Source organism: Garra rufa, chromosome 21 (genome assembly GCF_049309525.1).
Source record: "Garra rufa chromosome 21, GarRuf1.0, whole genome shotgun sequence".
Lineage (NCBI taxonomy): Eukaryota > Metazoa > Chordata > Actinopteri > Cypriniformes > Cyprinidae > Garra > Garra rufa.
Window position 1 is genome coordinate 18,773,012 of NC_133381.1, and position 14,851 is coordinate 18,787,862.

Here is a 14,851-nt window from a genome sequence, read left to right on the forward strand (position 1 = left end):
CTCAGTGTGAAATGATGGATCTCAAAATCATACAGTCATTCTTGGAAAGGGTTCAAATACCCAAAAATGCTGAAAAACCAAAGAATTTGTGGGACCTGAAGGAATTTTGAAGAACAGCAGGCAGTTTAACTGTTCAGGACAAACAAGGAACTCATGAACAACTATGACTAAACAAAAAACAGTTGTGGATCATTCAAGTAACAACTCAGTATTAAGAATCAAGTGTATGTAAACTTTTGGACACTTTTGGTAATTTTCATGAATTCAGCTATCATTTTCTCTCGCGGACTACATGTAAACTTCTTTTATGTGGAATATCTTATTCATGTCAGTACTAAATATAAATAGCATGCTTTTTGTATGATCCCTCTTAATTTGATTATAAATAATTAACATTTTACAGATTCTGAAAGGTGTATGTAAACTTTTGACTTTTCAACAGACAAATGTACAGTTACCTAGTAAACTAAACTGAACCTGAGAAGGAACGAGGACAAAATGTCAGGGACACTCAAACTATTCACTACCCCCTAAAACTTAGATAAATCCTTTTCAAAAGCAAATGAGTGGCTCACCTTGCCCCCTAGGGTAATATGCATGGGCAAATCGCTGTTCTCCTGTTATCTAATAAAGCTTGAACCCTAGGAACTCAAAACACACGGTGGGGGCGGGGGGTTAAAAGTACATAATCATTTTACATATCAATATATGTTTCACTTGGGTTTTACATTTTCAAACACTTCAGTAATCACAAAACGTAGTTTACAAGACATTTTGGGCTTGTATTTTCACCTGACGATAAATTACTGTCACTGAGGAGTACTGTTAGCATATACTTTTTAGGATCATCACTGGACAAAACTAAAAAAAAGTATTATATTGAACTTTATTACAGATTTGGATTTTAAATATATAAAGAGCTAGTGTTGTTATAAAATAGTTTTAAAGTTGAAAGCTAACTAAGGAGAATTTGACCAAAGGAGAGCTTGGGCGGCTTGAGACTGATTGTGTGTCCTAAAAACGTCCTATTGAAATTCCTTTAAAACAGTCGACCCCCCTTAAAGTCATTGTATAATATGCACACAGGGTGGGGTGAGAGAGAAAACATGGCAAATATTCGACCCAGGACTGCAGTTAACGGTAGTTTCAGACCGCTGACATGAAAGCAAGCAAGAGGACTCCTCTACTTCCACCTCGCGTTGGTTGGCTGTTGTTTCCGCCCTGTTGGTCTGTCCAAGCGCGCACGCCGCCCAGTGATGCAGAGCCATGTGCGCCAATGTGTACCACACTTTGGAGGAGAGCAGTGCTTGTTTTTGTTCCTCGTCTGCTCTAGATTCTGTACACAAGGAAGTGTGTTTCAGAGTAAGTTCGTTTCTCTTTGACCTCTTCAAACGCTTAGTCATGTATTTTTTTGTGTTTTTGTTCAGAAAAACTCCCCAAGTGATTGTACACAACTATTATGACTCGTTTCATCTGCTAATTTATAACTGTTTATCGAGCTAATGTTTTAAACATAGAACATTTAATACTTGTACATACATTTATTGATCCAAAATGATGATTACATTCACTCTTCTGACCTGTCCAGGTTAAACCTATTCAATGATTATTCAACTATATAGCTGGTTACAACTATTCGATTCTCTATGTCTGTTTTTGACTCTGTAAGTGTTTATCACTTACAGGATATGCATTTTACATTCCTTTAGTTATTAATATATTAACATTTTTTCATGTTATCACTGTTGAAAACAGTTATGCTGCTAACTAGTTTTGTGGAAACTGTTATACGTTTGTTTTTTCAGGATTTTCTGATGAGTAGAAAGTTAAAAAGAACTGCATTTATTTGAACTATAAGTCTTTTGTAAGATTGTAATGTCACTTTTGATCAATTTAATGCTGAATAAAAGCATTAATTACTTAAAAAGTACATTTAAAAGATCTTACTGACTCAAATGCTTGTGTTATGTTTTTATTTATGTCTGTTTCTCATGTTTCATTATTAGAGGATGTGCCTTCAGTGAAGTGGCCTGTTCAGTCTTTAATTTGAAGACTGAAAGTCATCACATCAGTTCTGACTGTGGTCAGGTTTACCGGACATAGATTCAGGTGAGTCTATACCAATTAAGCCCACCACAGAGTTGGTTGACTGAATGAAGCTTTGTTTCATAACTGCTTATTTTTGCAATAAAGTAACTGCTTTTGTCCTATAAAGTAGTTCTTGGCCCTCTCTTTTGGCATTAATGAAGACACGCTGTGTTCCTTGCTTCTTTTTGGATCAGATTAGTGTGTGTGTAGTTACTTGGTCACTGTCTGTATCATGGAGTGTATATGTGGAACAAATTTACTTTAATTTCTTTATTTTGCTCTTTCTCACTAACCATAAAGTGGTCAATTCTTCAGTTTTGTGTTTTTACACATTCATGAGGGTGAGCAAATGATGACAAGAATGTTAATTTTCTGGCTGAACTACTCCATTTATCTAAGAGACATATGTGATACATTTTGTTATTTAATCCAAGGCACCACAGTGTCACAACAACAATGGAGTTTTTTCACACACACTGATGAAGACTGCACATAAGTTTTGAGAAGAAGTCTAATGTTTAAAAATCTATGTTTCTGCTGCAGATTTAGCTTGATGGCATTCAGAAGCTCCTTATAGATGACAGCAAGAAGCAACAGAAGTAATGAGAGAAAAACAGCAAGTAAATACGTACCAAACAGAGCCAGAGAGAGCAAAACCAGCTGAAACTGGACCGAGGAAACAAGAGGCTGAAAGGAGTGAGGGAGTAAGGGAGAGGATGAAAAGAGAAAGCATCTTGTCCAGCAGAAATCTAGAGATGAGTGAAAAAAAAACACATTCAGCGGCCGCTCCGGATGGCGGATGGGGCTGGGCGATCGTAGCCGGATGTTTCCTCACCACCGTTTGCACACGTGCAGTCACTAGGTTAGTTCATGACTCCATCAGAATAATTTTTAAAAAATGTATATATATATTCACTTATTAACTTACCAGGGTTAAGGTGGTAGCCTTATGTTTCTTCTGTTTTGGTCAGTTTGACATGAGACTAGAATAAACTAAAGCCTGCAGGCCTCAAAACTCAACCAAGATTCTGATGTTCTCATGTTTTTAAATTCTGTGCCAATAGCCAAAACTGAATTACTCATGTCTTCCAATATTAAATCATTAAATAAGCAGAATAACTTCTCCAGAAAAAATACCCAGTTTTGGATATTGATAAAAATGTTGTGCTTAAAAGGAATTAAATGAATGTTGAACTAAGCACCAGAAAACCTTTATCATATTGCTTTCTCCAATCTGCACTTTCTCATGCTGGTTGCAGGTGTGTTTCCATCTTTTTTGTGGAATTCCAGTCATACTTTTCTAGAGATTACTCTGCAACTGCATGGATACACTCTCTGCTGGACTGCACCACAATGTTATGTGGTAAGACTCCTGCCAACCTAAAAAAATTCCCAAAGTTCTCTCTATGCAAAAACTCAGAGCTCAGAGGTGACAGCTGAAGCTGTATAAAACTATATTGATTTTAGGAGAACTTTGTTTTCAAAAAAAGTCTCTGTTGACAGGTTTACAGTGCATAGTCCACTCGAAACCAGATCTTATCTGGCTGCTGATGAGAAAGAATATTCACAGAAACACATTTTCATATTTATGTGAAGGCCTTGGTAAAATGTTATCGTATTTGTTCCTTGTCTTTACTTAGTTCAAGCAGTTAGATATCATATATTACAGTATTTGACAAACATTTGAAATTACATACACCATGTTTATTAATCATATTGACAAACATACACTTTTATGTTTTTATTAAGCACTGTAGAGGTTACTAAAAACATATGCAGGGTTTATTCTAACAGTAAAAATTGGTCACCTTAAGGAGCTATTTCCATCTGATCTAACACTAGCTTTTCCAGTGTAATTTAATACATGTAGGTTGACATTGAGATGTTAAATAATGTTGACTTGAATAAAATAATTTAGTTGTTATCATGTTATGACATGAAGCACATTTTTTAGGTTGACTTTTTGTTTTAGAGAGCAGTGTCATAAATTATATTCTTTTATTTATCGGTATACACTACCAGGCAAAAGATTTATAATGTTTTTTAAAGAAGTCTCTTCTGCTCACCAAGCCTTCATATATTTTATCTAAAGTACGGCAAAGACAGTAAAATTGTGAAATATTTTTACTCTTTAAAATAACTTCTATTTGAATACATTTTGAAATGTAATTTATTTACATGATCAAAGGTACATTTTCAGCATCATTACATTACAGTCTTTAGTGTCACATGATCCTTCAGAAATCATTCCAATATGCTGAGCTGTTTAAGAAACATTTATATTATTATCAACATTTAAAACAGTTGAGTATTTTTTTCCAGGGTTCTTTGATAAATAGAAAAATCCAAAGATTAGCATTTATCTGAAAAAACTTTGGTAGCAGTATACACTATTCAAAAGTCTTTTTTTTTTTTTGGAAAATAAATTATAGAAATGACTACTTTTATTTAGCAAGGCTGCTTTAAATTGATCAAAAGACATTTATAATATTACAAAAGATTTATATTTCAGATAAATGTTCTACTCCAAAAATTCTACTCAGCTGTTTCCAACATAATAAATGTTTTTTGAGCAGCAAATCAGAATATTACAATGATTTCTGAATTAATGATGCTAAACTGAAATCACAGGAATAATTTACATTTATAATATATTCAAATAGATGCAGGCTTGGTAAGCCGAAGTGTCACAGTCAGGCTGGTTGAGGAGTGGAGGAGGAGAACCGGAGTAAATGAATATAAAGTTTATTAAATGAAACACTGAAAATGATACAAACAAACAAAAACCCGGGAGCAAGAAACAAGAACATGTAACATTACATCGACGGACACTGAGGAGTGAGCAGACACAGACTTTATACACAGAAACATGGGCGTGGTCACAAACAAGATAACGAGATGACGAGGGGGAAATACAAATATGGGCAAGACTAAACCAAAAGGACTAAACCAAAAGGGGGAGAACAAGGACTAAACCAAATGAACTAGAAACATGGGGGGGGGGGGAAACACTTGGAAAACATGACAGAACAGGACAAAACACAGACATATTCCTGACAAGAAGAGACTTCAGACTTTAATAAACATTAAAAATCTTACTGTTCAAAAACTTTTGACTGGTAGTGTATAAATTTATCAGTTAATATTCGATATTTAATTGTTAATAGTAATTTAATAACACTGAAACCAATAAGTAAACAAAAAGAATTTCCACTATCATGCTATCCACCACTTCCTCTCATTCTTTTACTCTTTCTCTCTCTATAGCTCCATTGGGTAGTTATATTGGGAACCGCCTCTCTTCTCGTATAGCTATCATGATTGGTGGGCTTCTTTCCTCTACTGGTCTGCTGCTCAGCTCTCTGGCCACCAGCGTGGAGTTCCTATATCTCACACTTGGTGTTCTTACAGGTTTGATACAGATTTGAACACACTAGCATACACACCTTCCATTTCAACTGCACTGATGATCATAGTTTAGGAAAGCTAATGTAGTCACATTGCCCTGCAACCATTATATCAGTTTTCAACAAACTAGGCAGGCATATCCATAGTCTTGAATACTAACCCTAGTGTTTTTTACACAGGTGTGGGGTTTGCTCTCAGCTACACTCCTGCAATTGCCATGGTGGGTTCTTACTTCAGCGAGAGAAAAGCATTGGCTTACGGGATCGCCATGTCAGGCAGCGGCATTGGAACCTTCATACTAGCACCCACTGTCCAACTCCTCATTGAGTTCTTCTCCTGGAGGGGCGCACTGCTCATTCTGGGGGGTTTGGTGTCCCATCTATGTGTCTGTGGAGCCCTTATGAGGCCTTTGGAAGGCCAAAGAGGCAGGCAGAAAGAGATGGACTTGGAGGGTGGCAAAAAGATTGATTTTCTAAATGTGAAACTTGCTGATGGAGTGCAAAATATAGAAGTGAGTGCACAGGAAGAGAGATCAGTGCGGGTAAAACATATGGAAACAGGCGAGTCCTCTGATGTAAAGCAAACACACTCCGATGTGGAAATAAACCTTAGACAGGATCTCTCAGAAGACTCAAAGACTATGAACAGAAGCACCGATGAATGGGACAAAGAATCAAAGCCAAAGTGCTCACAGACAGACATCTTTGTCTTAGTACCAAATACAGACTGTTTGCTCACCAACCAGGAGAACACAGCTATCCCAGAATCAAAATCTGAAGCAAACACTAACCACAATATTTTGGCACAGTCAAAAGTGGCAAACACAAAATTACTGAAAGAATCCCAGGACAATGTATGGACTATCATCAGGAAAACAGTATTGAGAGAATACTCCTTCCTGTTGATACCAGACTTCTTGTTGCTGTTGGTGTCCTTCCTGTTTCTTGCATATGGCTGCAGTGTGCCATTTGTGTATCTTGTGCCATATTCCCTAAGTGCAGGCGTCAGCCCTCAACAGGCAGCATTACTCATGTCCATACTAGGAGTGTCAGGGATTGTCGGTACTATCACTTTTGGATGGATTGCGGATAGAAAGTAAGTTATTTTTTTTCTTATTTTCTTATAAATTGCAATATTACAGAGATTTAAAGAGATGTAATTAATTACTCACTATCATGTTGTTCCAAACCCGTAGGACCTTTGTTCATCTTCGGAACTCAAATTAAGATTTTTGATAAAATCCGAGGACATCGATGAAGTAGTCCATGTGACATCAGTGTTTCAACTGTAATGTTATGAAGTTACAAGAATACTTTTTGTGCACAAAGAAAACAAAAGTAGCTTTATTCAACAATCTCTTCTCTTCAACAGTTTCTTCTTTACCATTCAGTACCATATGTACCACAATGCATGTATATTTTGGTTCGAATAAGTAAGGCTGGTTGCATTTTCTCTCGGTTTTCATCAATATCTTAATTTGTGTTCTGAAGATGAACGAAGACCTTACGGGTTTGGGACTACATAAGGGTGAGTAATTAATTACAGAATTGTAATTTTTTGGAGAACTGTAACTTTAGGAGCTACATCTACACTAGACGTATGTTAACTTCATAAATCCTGTGGAGGTAGGCATACAAAAATATGGTATTGTAAAGTCTTCCAATGTAGACTAAGTCTAAACATTCAGTACGATTGGGAATCAACCCTGATGTCATGCATCATCTTTTCTAGGTCCAAATGCTCGATCAGATACCAAAAGCAAATAACAAGCAGTGCTAACTGTTATCTCCATGCTGAAATCTTATCTGGCCACACATTAATTCATCTTTCTGAATCATTAAAATATTGGTGTCTGGGACAGCGTGAAACTTTAGTGTTTTAAACACTTGAGTAAAAAGGTGTGCTATTAATGTATAGTGCTAATGAATGGCTGTTGAGATAATATTCTCTCTTAAAAGCAGAGACTTGGACCTGAAAACAGTTTCCAATATGCCACGACTTAAAGAGACAGCTTACCCAAAAATGAAAATTCTGTCATTAATTACTCACCCTCATGTCGTTCCAAACCTGTAAGAACTTTCAATATTTGTTTTTAAACTGTTTATCTTCGGACCACAAATTAAGATATTTTTAATAAAATCTGAGAGATTTCTGACCATCCATAGAGAGCAAAGGTCCTTCCACGTTCAATGTCCTAAAAGGTACCAAGAAAATTGACAAAATAGTTTATGTGACATCAGTGGTCTAATCGTTATTCAACAATAGAGCTTTCTGACCCTGTGTAGACAGCAACAAAACTTTGTTTTCTTTGTGCACAACAAGTATTAAATTAAGGGTGTATTCACACTAGGCACGGTCGCCCTTAACCGAGGCCTAATGATGACAGTAGCGCACAATAAAAAAAGCACGGCACGGAGCACAGACGCACTAGTCAAACGAACCAGGCTTTTGGGGTCAAACATGCTCAGGTACGGTTCAAAACGCCTAGTGTGAGTACACCCTAAGGTTGAACCACTGATGTTACATGGACTATTTTAACAATATCCTCTCTACCTCTCTGGGCCTTGATTGTGGTAGTTGCATTGTTATCTATGCAGGGTCAGAAAGCTCTCGGATTTGAACAAAAATATCTTAATTTGTGTTCTGAAGATGAACAAAGGTCTTACTGGTTTGGAACGACAAGAGGGTAAGTAATTATTGACGATTTTTTATTTTTGTGTGAGCTATCCCTAACACTGCTTTATTCTGTATCTGTGTGTATTTGTGTTCAGGTGTTTGAGGCCATATAGGGTGGTGAGTTACATGCTGGCGGTGGGGTCAGAAGGCCTGAGTTGCCTCTTCCTCCCTCTGCTGAATGGTTTTTCCCTGCTCGTCCCTTTTTCTCTCATCTACGGCTACTTTGATGGAGCCTACGTGGCACTTATTCCTGTCGTGACCTCTGACACTGTCAGCTCCACCCACTTGACCTCAGCTCTGGGAGTTGTTTACTTTCTTCACGCCATCCCCTACCTCATCAGCCCACCTATTGGAGGTCAGAGCAAATTTCCACTCCCGATTTAACGACATGATATTTAAAGGATTAGTTCCAGAACGAAAATTTACAGGTAATTTACTCAGCCCCTTGTCATCCAAGATGTTCATGTCTTTCTTTCTTTCTTCAGTCATAAAGAAATTGTTTTTTTTGAGGAAAACATTTCAGGAATGTTCTCCATATAGTGGACGTCTATGGTGCCCACAAGTTTGAACTTCCAAAATGCAGTTTAAATGCAGCTTCAAAGGGCTCTAAATGATCTCAGCCGAGGAATAAGGATCGAATCTAGCAAAACGATCTGCCATTTTCTTAAATAAATTAATATTTATACACTTTTTAATGACAAATTCTCATCTTGTCTAGCTCTGTGATGCGCATGCGTACTCTGTGCACTCCAGTTCAAGACAGTTAGGGTATGTTGATAAAATCCCATCTCATTTTCTCTTCCAACTTCAAAATTATCTTCTTTGCATGATTTTGAAGTTGGAGGAGAAAATTAGATGGGAGTTTTTTTCGACATACCCTAACTGTCTTGAACCGGAGAGCACAGGGTATGTATGCGGATTGCAGAGCTAGATAAGACAAGCATTTGTGGTTAAAAAAAGTATAAATATTAATGTATTTAAGAAAATTACGGATCGTTTTGCTAAATAAGACCCTACTTGCCTGGGATCGTTTAGAGCCCTTTGAAGTTGCATTGAAACTGCACTTTGGAAGTTCAAACTCGCAGGCACCGTTGAAGTCTATATGGAGAAAATTTCTTAAATGTTTTCATCAAAAAACATAATTTCTGTGCGACTGAAGATAGAAAGACATGAACATCTTGAATGACAAGGGGGTGAGTAAATTATCTGTAAATGTTTGTTCTGGAAGTGAATTAATCCTTTAAACTAAATGAAGAAATTCTTTCCTAAATAAGTGTTTTATGAAATGTCTCTCTCTCAGGTTGGCTAGTGGATCAGACAGGCTCCTACACGGCTACATTCTTCCTCAGTGGAGTCGCTCTGATCTGCAGTGCTGTGATTCTGGCTGCTGTGAGAGTTATCATCCGCTGCACTAGAGGGAGCTCTTGCTTAAACTGACTCACAACCAGGTACACAGGAGAGTTGTAGAGCAGTAGAAAAGCACATTAACATTGCTGTCAAGAAACATGAAAGTGCTCCTTCAGAGTTAAAAAGGCTTATAATAAGAGTTTCCAAGTGTCCTTGATCTGAAGCTCTCTTCAGTCAGAAGGACTGCCACAAATACAAGCTCTTTTATCGTATTACTGGACACAGAACTATCCAAAAGAACACACTGCCCTACTGCCGAAATACAGAATTTATGTTACAGCTGATTAAAGCATTTGGTGATTTAAAGGTAAAATTTAAAATTTCATGAATTTAAAGTGCTAGTGAGTCCTCAGTCAAATGCTCCAAATATTTTAATGTGTTTGCTACAAAGGAAACTTCTTTTGTATTTGATATTTGTTTGTTATTGTAATGTGCGTCTCTCTCAGCTAATATCTGATTGGCTGGTCAGAGAAATGAACTGATGTGCTTTTCTGACTGCTTCATTTACAGCATTCACAGTGTTTTTATAATGTACACTGTTGTTCAGAGGTTTGGGGTCTGTACGATTTAAATGTTTTTCAAAGTTATGCTCTGTAAGGGTGCATTTATTTGATCAAAATACAGTAAAACAGTAATATTATTACAAATATTCAAGTGTTATTTGAATTTAAAATAGTTTTTAAAATGTAATTTATTCCTGTTATGGCAAAACTGAATTTTCGGCATTACTCCAGTCTTCAGTGTCACGTGATCCTTCAGAACTCATTCTAATATGCTGATTTGGTGCTTAAGAAACGTTTCTTTTTATCAGTGTTGAAAACAAAAATAGAAATTAAACTTTATACAATGACTTTACTGTCACTTTTGATGAGTTTAGTGTGCTTACTGGCCTCAAACTTTTGAAAAGAAGTGTATACAACTACATATATCACTGTCAACATCACTGTCCTAATAACATTCAAATGTGTTACTCATTTTAGTGCTGCAATCAATGTGATAGCTAATGGCTCAAATGGAATCAGCTTTTTTCCACATTTTTTTATGTTAAATGTTTTAAATTCTACATTTTTAAATGCAAAATGCAACGTTTTTTTCTTTCTAATTATGCATCAATCAACAAAGCTTTCTTTAGACTTGGATATTCTGTGTGAGCCATTAGAGCCTTGGTGAAAAGACATTATTGACGTTATGGATGGAAAACATGGCTGAACCATTGCCAGGGAAAGAATAATAATATGAAATGCTATTTGTAAGCCATATCAGATAAACTGTATTTCATAAAAAAAGGTCATGGACAGTATTGTGCCTTCGAAAAGAAGTATAGGTGTTCAACAAGAAGAGGAACAAATTACACTACAGCAATCTCTTGATAAACATTTATGACTCTTTGTGAACAATGCACATTTATTTGTATGTGACCTTGTTTTTTCCAGAAACTCTGTTACAATAGATAATTTTCAGTTCAAGTCACAATGTATCGTCATTCATTCCATTGGCAAGATACAATGTTCGCTTAGGAAAATGTGATGGAAATCATAATGTTTGGAAATCACTTAATTTGTTAAGCGTTTATTTGCACCCTTATAGGTCTCATGAAGGTCTCAAAGGAAAGCAATTAAAAGTGTTTTTTCCTTATAATATTATTGAGTACTTCTATACTGTTGACCATCTAGAATGAGTCACCCTCAGAAAATAAGGTCCAAACTTTCTACTGGGGTGGCACTCTAAGGCAGTGTTTCCCAAACTTTTTTTCTGGGGACCCACATTTTAAAGTCGCTAAATGTGACCCTGGACCACAAAACCAGTCTTAAGTCGCTGGGGTATATTTGTAGCAATAGCCAAAAATACATTGAATGGGTCAAAATTTTTGATTTTTCTTTTATGCCAAAAATCATTAAGAAATTAAGTAAAGATCATGTTCCATGAAGATTTTTTTGTAAAATTCCTTCTGTAAACATATCAAAATGTAATTTTTAATTTGTAATATGCATTGTTAAGAACCTAATTTGGACAACTTTAAAGGTGATTTTCTCAGTCTTTTTGATTTTTTTGCATCTTCAGATTTCTGATTTCAAATAGATGTATCTTGGCCAAATATTGTCCTATTCTAACAAACCATACATCAATAGAAAGCTTATTTATTGAACTTTCATATGATGTATAAATCTCAGTTTTGTCAAATTTAACCTTATGACTGGTTTTGTGGTCCAGGGTCACAAATCCTTGTGACCCAATAAACATTAGGCCCATATAGTTCATATATCACGAAGAGAATTTATGCATTAACAAAAAATGTATGACCATTTTTAAGGTCATGCTTCCACTTAACTATTTAAAAGAGATACAGATATTTGACAAAGTACTTTTTTTTTTATTTAAGTAAAATGCAGATTTGCAGAAAATGCTGTTTAACACAAACACAATATCCGTTATTTTGATTTCAAATCCAAAAGTGCTTTTTTAGCATTGTGATCCTCTTTTATCACAGTTCACTAATACAATAACAGACATACACGTTTAAACTCAATAAAAAACAACATATTATTCAATGCACTTGACTTCTAGATTTGTATATTAAGTTGCTCAAGCAAGTTGCAACACATTTTAACACAACATAGGGAGGCTATAGCTTCCTTTTCTAGTTGAAATTGGGCTATCAAAAAATATTTTAATTAAAACTTACCACAGACAGAAACAGTCGGCTCTCATGCTTTTCTTTCGCATTAAATCTTTATTAAAAACAATCCTTTAAAGAACTTTTCTACCTGGACAAGTGCACGTATTATGTTCCCTTTTTCTTTAAAACTGCACTTTTCCTTATTTTAAACCTAGCCAAAAAGCCACGTGTTGACTGTGAAACAGTGGACTTCATTTATATGCATTTATGGGACATTTTCGTGTCAATCCATGTTCATTTTTACAGCGAACAATGCGCTGTCACTTTAATTCAGCGCATGCAGCACAGCAAAAAATAGACTCTGCCGAAACGATCACTTCTCTGCTGCAAACGCACTGCTTCTGGGACGCACTGCCGGACAGCAACCGCGTGCAGTGTGAACGCTCCAATCCGTAACATGGGTGCGGAAAAAAATACGCAACGCATACGCACTGCAGACAGGCGATGCAGAGCGCAGCTAAAAAACAACAACAAAAAAGAAAGTAGAAGAAGAAAACGACGAGCTCCCTCGTGCGGCTAATAGGTGAACTACACATAAATTTTAATCAAGAGTATATAGCGCACTGAAAAATAGTGCTCGACTTGGCGACCCATACAAAATCTCCCAAAATCTCCCGCGACCCACTCCCGCCTTTGGGAATGACTGCTCTAAGGTACAAAAAGAAAGAAAGCGAATATTTAATACATAGATCTTGTGTCCATATTTGCCTACTAATGCACCATTTTAAGCCATTCTGTAGTATAAATAGTGAGTAGTGTAAAAACTAAAAAAAATCAACAAGAAAAAGTGCTTTAAATACCCCAATGATGCGGATGAAGATCATACTTCAATGCTAAATGTGAAAAAAAAAACTTTTAAACCACATACACTATATAGTTGAGTACATAGTGCATAGTAATAGTACAACTGTTGTTATAAATACAACATATTCATATATTCTAATTTCCTGACTGAACACCATTTCTCCATTATGGTTTGTGTATCAGGCTAAATTGGTCATATGCATTGCACTGTGATTTTGCTTATTATTTATCTGTAACAGAAATATTAATTCGCTCCAGAAAATGCTGAATTTCCTCACACCGAGGGTCTCTGCCTTTCTTCACTGTTGTCTTAAGAATCCATCTGCTCTTCTCTTTTTCATATGAATCATTCTGTATTTCTGCTACTTTCATGTGAAAGTGTATTGCTTTATTAGCTTGTCCTAAAGTATATAGATGCCAGGCGTAATTATAGTAAATATACTGTTGTCTGTAGGGAGAAAGATCTTTCTCTGACAGGAGCTGCTGGTAAATCTCATCTGCTCTCTTAGTGTTGTCCGCATAATAGTGCATTGATGCCAGGGCTACCTTTTCTCTGATTGAGTCAGGATAATCTCTGACAACCCTCTCAAAGAGCGCAATGGATGACCTAGCGAAGAGCTCCCTTTCTTGGTGATCTTCCTTTACCGCGTGAACCTTCCATTTGTAGCAATTTGCCAGGTGTTTCAATGCTAAGCTTGATTCGGGGAACTTTTCTCGAACCCTGCTTGCTTTTATAATAGCTGTATCTTTAGAAATGTTTCCAAAATACTGAAGAATTTTACTGAAACCCTCCAGGTCTCCACTATGAAGAGTTCTTACTAGTAAACCTTGCATCTCTCTTTCAGTGTCTTCTGGTTGCACTTCAGACTGTTTTAGTAAATAAAGAGCATGAAGGAACAAATTGTTTGGTTCGTTCTCATGTGCAATTTTCACCTGCTTTAGAATCTCTGTCTTAAGTTCTGAAGGGCATTTATTATTTACATATTTGCTCCTGGCTGTGGCAAGACCTTTGTGCCATTCCTTCCTTTCTGGTTCTGCTTTTAAAGCCATCTCGAAGCATTTAATCGCCTGCTCCTTTTTGGACTTGTTGAACTTCAGCAGCGTCCAGCCCTTTTCTCCACTGACTTCAGGATGTAAAGCACATTCAGGTGGAGCAGGATGCATTCGCTGAAGCCTCTCCACCTCTTCTAGGTATTCTTTGCTCTTGTCCATCTCTCCCATAAGGAAGTAGACCCAAGCCAGGTTAGCTTTGTTGACCTGCAGCCGGACTCCAGCTTCTTCTGTTTCATGCTCCTGCATCAAACTTTCTGCTTTGTGCAGGGACATCAGCGCCTCTGTGTTGGAGCCAAGAGTCTGTTGGATGTAGCCCAGTAGGTTGTTATACTGAACCAGCCAAGTGCATCTTTCCTGATCCACATCTTGCATGTTCCTCTGTAAATCTTGGAGCTCATTTTTATTGCACCCCAGATCCCAGGTGAAGTGGCATTCCAGCTGCTTAAGGGTGCCTTTTAGATGAGAACTGAAAGTAAGAGAATGATTCCAGGTCAGTGCTACCAGGGAAAGTTTTCTTATTTTCAGATGATGTCAGAGAACAGACCGGGAACAGGGAACCTCAGTTTTTCAAAATTATAAAACTAAAGAAAAATATTCTAGGGGAGGTGCTGGGAGGTCATATTTTAGCATTTTTCTTATTATTACAATGATCCCACCTAAATGTTTGATCACTCACAGTTGTGTTTTTACAGTTGATTTAATTATGTGCTAGGATTTGAAAGCATAAAACGTGCTAGG

General features: G+C 36.7%; 2 protein-coding genes across 2 annotated transcripts; one reads left to right on the plus strand and one right to left on the minus strand.

Annotated features, from left to right (window-relative positions):
* Positions 1-1,258: 1,258 nt before the first annotated feature.
* Positions 1,259-11,217, plus strand: slc16a12a (solute carrier family 16 member 12a). The gene is made up of 8 exons (XM_073827220.1): positions 1,259-1,362; positions 2,007-2,109; positions 2,632-2,950; positions 3,348-3,451; positions 5,356-5,499; positions 5,676-6,591; positions 8,268-8,527; positions 9,473-11,217. Exons 3-8 carry the CDS (start codon positions 2,691-2,693, stop codon positions 9,607-9,609), a joined length of 1,821 nt encoding a protein of 606 aa, XP_073683321.1. The 5' UTR covers positions 1,259-1,362; positions 2,007-2,109; positions 2,632-2,690; the 3' UTR covers positions 9,610-11,217.
* Positions 11,218-11,760: 543 nt separating this feature from the next.
* On the minus strand, positions 11,761-14,506 carry LOC141296358 (interferon-induced protein with tetratricopeptide repeats 2-like). The gene has a single exon (XM_073827606.1). The coding sequence runs from the start codon at positions 14,483-14,485 to the stop codon at positions 13,283-13,285; it is 1,203 nt and encodes a 400-aa protein (XP_073683707.1). The 5' UTR covers positions 14,486-14,506; the 3' UTR covers positions 11,761-13,282.
* Between the last annotated feature and the right edge of the window lie 345 nt (positions 14,507-14,851).

Bases quoted from the DNA above. Each gene is read 5' to 3' on its own strand.
- LOC141296358 (XM_073827606.1), bottom strand. From the start codon at position 14,485: ATGCAAGATGTGGATCAGGAAAGATGCACTTGGCTGGTTCAGTATAAC.
- slc16a12a (XM_073827220.1), top strand. From the start codon at position 2,691: ATGAGAGAAAAACAGCAAGTAAATACGTACCAAACAGAGCCAGAGAGA. The intron at 2,951-3,347 runs GTTAGTTCATGA...TGCTGGTTGCAG, and splicing joins TGCACACGTGCAGTCACTAG to GTGTGTTTCCATCTTTTTTG. The intron at 6,592-8,267 runs GTAAGTTATTTT...ATTTGTGTTCAG, and splicing joins GGATGGATTGCGGATAGAAA to GTGTTTGAGGCCATATAGGG.